At 38.4% G+C, this 5577-nt stretch overlaps 1 protein-coding gene across 1 annotated transcript; it reads left to right on the top strand.

Moving 5' to 3' along the window:
• Window positions 1–360: 360 nt before the first annotated feature.
• Window positions 361–4401, top strand: LOC104232217 (auxin response factor 1-like). The gene is made up of 10 exons (XM_009785359.2): window positions 361–1119; window positions 1317–1423; window positions 1541–1624; window positions 2034–2090; window positions 2177–2329; window positions 2417–2501; window positions 2717–2807; window positions 2937–3098; window positions 3185–3417; window positions 3504–4401. Exons 1-10 carry the CDS (start codon window positions 1062–1064, stop codon window positions 4154–4156), a joined length of 1683 nt encoding a protein of 560 aa, XP_009783661.1. The 5' UTR covers window positions 361–1061; the 3' UTR covers window positions 4157–4401.
• Window positions 4402–5577: the final 1176 nt, after the last annotated feature.

The raw sequence follows: 5577 nt of genomic DNA, 5'->3' as shown, positions 1-5577 counted from the left end.
GAAGACGGCTTCCCGCTATTATACCGTAATCGACCCCGTTTATCTACCATTACCAAGTCGCCAAATTTAGACCAATACAAGGCTCACTTCGGTCTTTAGCCAAAATGTGGTTTTCTTAAAGTTAATATGTCAAAATATTCGCGAAGTTGGCCGACAATTTGTTTTTCTTTTCTTGTTTTTCAGATTAGTTAAAGTCAACATGAAGGTCTACGAGTGGCAATATGAAAGATAGATAAAAAAGATGATATTTTTGTTTAAGTTGAGCAATAAAAGATTGAGACGGAAGTTTCTAAGTTGTTAATACAAACCTTTGTAGAATTCAACACGGAAAAGAAAGGGCATACACCTTCTCTCTCCTTTTCTTTCCGTCATACACACACAGAGAGACGCACGCCCTCAAACACACGCACACACATAGGCAGGCAGGCAGTATGTTCATAGCGTGGAGGGTTAGGGACAAAAACATTTATTAGTTGGATAATTTTATATTGTGACAACAAAAGATACAATATGACTTCACTTGTAATTTTATTAATTTGAGAATTTTCTTTTCCCTCCGTTCCTGGCCCTCCCAATCTCTTGTATCTTTTCCTGTTTTGTCTCGTGGTTAAGCAAATAATTTTACTTGGCTTATTTTATCTCAAATGACACATCAACGACATCTATGTGGACAGACAAGTCATGAAAATACTGAACAGTGCCTTTCCTTTCTGAAGTGGCAGTAATAACTTCTTCCTCAATCGCATGGATTCTTTTTTCGGCCGCGTCGTAAAATGATTAGATTAGCACCAAAAAAGAATCAAACGTAGACATTAAATTAAAGAATCTGACTTTGTGTGCTCTTCCGTGGGCAGTGTTTTCTTCCTTTTTGTGTGTGTGTGTTCCTGTGGGGCATCTTGCAACTACTGAGAATATTTTTTAGATGTCACAAACAGAAGCTGCCAAAACCCTGCAGCTTATAAATCTGCTATGGCAATTGAAAAATCCGAGCTTTCTACTAAACTTCTACTTACGGAACTTACACAAAGAGAAACAGGATTTTCTTGATTTGATTGAACGCTATGGATGGTGAAATCGGATCATCACATCATCAGCAGGAAAACCATGTCTTAGTCGAAGGTAAAGTCCCATTTTTATCCTTCCTTTTTTTTTGTTCCTTTTAATTTTTAAATCTTATACTTATGTTATTTGGGTCCCTTTAATTTTTTCTATTTCCTTTTTGTTGGTTTTGGTGTTGGGGTTGTTGTGTAGCTTTAGTTCAAACCGTTATTCGTATCTAAAAATTCATATAATATGTATAAATAATCCTGTGCTAGGTGACTATATGTATAAAGAGCTATGGAAAGCATGTGCAGATCCCATAATGGATCTTCCCAAACTTGGGGAGAGAGTTTACTATTTCCCAATGAATCACATGGAGCTGGTAACTTCTCTTCTTAATGTCTTCCTATTATTCTTTGCTTAAATTTAACAAGTTATTCTTTTCAAGGGCTGAATTAACTTCATTTCCTCCTTCAATTTCTTCGTCCTGTTTACATAGTTGAAGGAATCAGCTGATCAGATAATACCATTGTTCGACCTCCCTACAGATATCCTCTGCAGGGTCATTAACATTCAGCTCATGGTATGTTGATCATTACTCATTCCCTTTTTTTTCTCAAGAGTAAATCTGCCTTGTGAGCCAATGTGGTATAATCATCTCTCAATTGTACAAACAGGAGTTGTTTTCCTATCTTTTATAGCAGCTGTCTGACAAAACCCCCATGCCTACTTAAGCGATCAAAGTTCTTGTGTAAATGTATATATTTGCTGGTTAATTCATCTCGACTTTGAAAGAGGAGACTCTTTCATTGAACAACTAAAAAACTTATGATCTCTTGATTTATGATTTATGAAACCATGAATGACCATTAGTCCTGCTCCATTAGGACAAAAAGATAATACATCCTTGGGTTTGCCAAATTGCTTTTTCTTTTCCTTTTGCTTATGGAATGTGGGCGCAACTGATTATGGCAACTACTTTTTCCTTTTAGGTGGAACCTGATACTGATGAGGTTTACGCACACATTACTTTACTTCCAGAAGAAAATGTGAGAACTTTGTTATATTACCTTTTAAGAGAATTTATATGAAGATGAAAGTTAAAGTCTCACTGTTAAGTCACAACTACTTGCAGCAAAGTGACCAAACGACTCCTGATGCTTGGTCTCCTCAGCCTCTTAATTCGCAGTTTCAGTCATTCTGCAAGGTTTTGACTGCTTCTGATACCAATAGTAACTGGGGACTCACTGTGCGACGAGAAGATGCCATCAAATGTTTTCCTCCCCTGGTAATGTTTATCTTCAAAAAACTTTTTGCTTTAGATTATTCAGTTTCTTTTAGTTGAATTTCTTGCACTGTGCGGTTCTTTAATTAGGACATTACCAAGCAGAAACCAATCCAGGAATTGATAGCAAAAGACCTTAATGGCTCCGAATGGCAATTTTGTCATGTATTTCGAGGTAATACTTCTTCCGCACCTTACTTTAGAGCAAAGTTCATGGAGTTGAAGGCAAACCGGAACACTTAGTGTACTGTTACCACACGAGTTTCTGTATGAGGCTCTATTTTTCTTCCTTTTTTGATTTATAACCAAACACTAGAGTTATATAAACAAGTTGACACTTTGCATTGCGATTTTTTGTACGCAACAAATTCATTTCTAATAACATCACAGGCCAACCTCGAAGACATTTGCTTACAAAAGGTTGGAGTAAATTTGTTGCTAGTAAGAGATTAGTTGCTGGAGATTCAGTTATCTTCTTAAGGTAATTGTTTACTGTATATGTCTCCTAATCAATTGTCATGTGTTGAGATTTTTCCTCTATGAATAAAGCATACCAATCCAGCCAAATCTCTCATATTAACCTTATAAATCTGTTATATCCTGCTTCAAGGGGAGAAAATGGTGAACTTTGTGTTGGGGTTAGACGCCAAGCTCATCGAAGACACAACATTGGTTCATCACCAGTTTCAAGTCAAACCGTTCAAGGAGTGCTTGCAGTGGTCTCCCATGCTTTTGCCACGAAACGTCTCTTTTCTGTCTATTATCAGCCACGGTATAACATACATGTCAATTTGTCAAATGGAGATACCTTATTACTGAATGCCTGTTCGTAGATTTGCTTGTTTGTAATATTTCCAGGAAAAGCAGATTCATTTTAAGCTTGAGCAAATATCTTGAGCCAAATAGAGAGAAACCATCAAACCAAGATTTAGCTCAGATTGCTTCCAACGGCCTATCCACTAACCAGGCCTCCGTTGATGTCCTTGATTGTGATGTATTCGGTGACATCTTCTTAGCTGCTCACCCTCTCTTTCTAGAGAATACACCAGAGTCAAATGGGAATTGCGTAGGAGTTGCTTCTACTGTCCAAAGTATGCAAAATGCCTTTGTAATCTATTCCATTATTATTTTTTGTTAAATAATCCAAGGTGTTTTGATATACTACTCCTCGTCTTAGATTTTGAGGGGTGGCCAGAACCCCAGAGGGAGAGTTTCACTACCTATCCACAGCAGCCTATACCAGAACCTTCTGCGACGATTTCAACCTTGCAGCCAACTGACACCTTACAAGTGATGTGTACTTATTCTACCCCGAGGCAGCTTCCAACTGAGGGATCTGGTTTTGGTAGTGAGCAAGTCTCTTGGGCAGGTTACCAAGTGGCCCAACAATATGTTCCTATACTCAGTAGAGTCATTATGCGTTACCCCAGTACTATCTCTGGCTTCAAAGCAATAACTGGTGCGCTGCAGTCAGTGTACTTGGAGATGTTGGCCACGTTAGTAGATTTGCTTGAGAAATCCAGAATAGGAAGCATGGACAATAGGAACCAGTTCCAGGTCATTAAGCAATATCTTGCGGACTTGAAGTTTATTGGTATCGATATTAGCTGGATTGAAACCCGTTTAGCACAAATTGATGAAGTCTTGAAAATGGAGAAGTTAATTCAGCACCAACATACGCTTGCCCGCAAAATTGATGAAACACAGTTCACACTTGGGCAACTAAACCAGGAGCTTGGTTCAGTGAGGAAGGAACTCGAGGAGTTGACGCCCAAAGTTGGGCCGAGCCCTCCTTCAAAAGATTGTTCTATTCTTGAGGGTCTGCTCTAGGTTTAGTTGTTCTGTTTTTCTTTACTGTTTGGCATACAAAGTCTGAATATAATGTGGCTAACATTGATATGAGGAGCTTGTTCCAGAGCACCAGCTGAGCTTAATTACTCACACAGTGGAAATGTACTATGACTTCATTTTCTAATGATTGGAGGTTGCATCCCTAAATAAGGAGATGATATACTTGGGAGGTCTTTGGAGTTTCAACACTCAGTGTATTTAATGAAAATGCTGTTTTTGTTTAAGCTTTTATTTATCTCTTAACACTTCGGTTTTTTTTTTATCTTCATATTTTACGATGAAATACTACTTGTTAGATAATACAAAGTTAAAAGTAAACAACCTCAGGAAATCGTTAGGCAGGTTGAGCTTGGAGTGGTTCCAATATCCATAGGGGTTGTTGGTTTTGGAACAAGTTATGCAGGGACAACTTAGTAGGAATTAACTAGTTGTGCAGAGATTGTAATGCAATAATTATTTTTTGTTAAATTGTTTGGTTTGTGACATTAAAATTGGTATATGTATAATCTTTTTGGTTCTAAATTGTATAAAAAATTCCTTGCAATTATGCGTAACTACTCGACCAGCCGTTTTGAGCATTTGTACTTCGCTGGCCAATTCTCGGGCATGACTAGCCCCGTATGATGTATTATGACTTGTGTAAATCGTCGTATTGGTTTTCAGGTTAATCGGAACATATATGGAAGAACAATTCTCTGCTTGAAGTTTTAAATTTGAAAAGTTTGACCAAGTTTTGACTTTTTAGTATTCGATCTCGGATTTGGATTTTTATGATTTGGTTAGCTCCGTTAGGTGATTTTGGACTTTGGGGCGCGTCCGGAATATGATTTGGAGGTATGTGAAAGAATTAGGCTTGAATTGACAAAATTGAAAATTTGGCATTTCTCAGTCGGCAGTGGAAATTTTGATATCGGGGTCGGAATGGAATTTCGGAAGTTGGAGTAGGTTCGTAGTGTCATTTGGGAAATGTGTGCAAAATTTCAGGTCATTCGGACAAGGTTTGATAGGTTTCAGCGTTGTTTGTGGAATTTGAAAATTTAGATATTCTTAAGCTTGAATTCGAGGTTGATTTGGTGTTTTGATGTTGTTTTGAGTGATTCAAAGGCTCGACTAAGTTTGAATGATGTTATGGAATGTGTTGCCATGTTTGGTTAAGGTCCCGAGGGCCTCGAGTGTATTTCGGATGCTCAACGAGTCATTTTTGGACTTAAGGAGTTTGTTGGTTCGCTGGTGTTCTGCAGCTGGTGTGTTCTTCATCGCGATCGTGGGAGGAGGTTCGCGATCGAGTAGGGAAAATGGGAGGCCAGTTAGGTTAACTCTTCGCGATCGTAGAGAATGGGACGCGATCGCGTAGTTCAGTCAGGTTGTGCAACGCGAACGCGTGGGACAAGCCGCGTTCG

This window comes from Nicotiana sylvestris, chromosome 5 (assembly GCF_000393655.2).
Source record: "Nicotiana sylvestris chromosome 5, ASM39365v2, whole genome shotgun sequence".
NCBI classification, from domain to species: domain Eukaryota; kingdom Viridiplantae; phylum Streptophyta; class Magnoliopsida; order Solanales; family Solanaceae; genus Nicotiana; species Nicotiana sylvestris.
This window is presented reverse-complemented; position numbering and strand designations above follow the sequence as displayed.

Excerpts from the sequence above, each read along its gene's own strand:
- LOC104232217 (XM_009785359.2), top strand. The coding sequence starts at position 1,062 with ATGGATGGTGAAATCGGATCATCACATCATCAGCAGGAAAACCATGTC. Across the intron at positions 3,099-3,184 it reads TCTGTCTATTATCAGCCACG|GAAAAGCAGATTCATTTTAA; the intron begins GTATAACATACA and ends TAATATTTCCAG. Across the intron at positions 3,418-3,503 it reads AGTTGCTTCTACTGTCCAAA|ATTTTGAGGGGTGGCCAGAA; the intron begins GTATGCAAAATG and ends TCCTCGTCTTAG.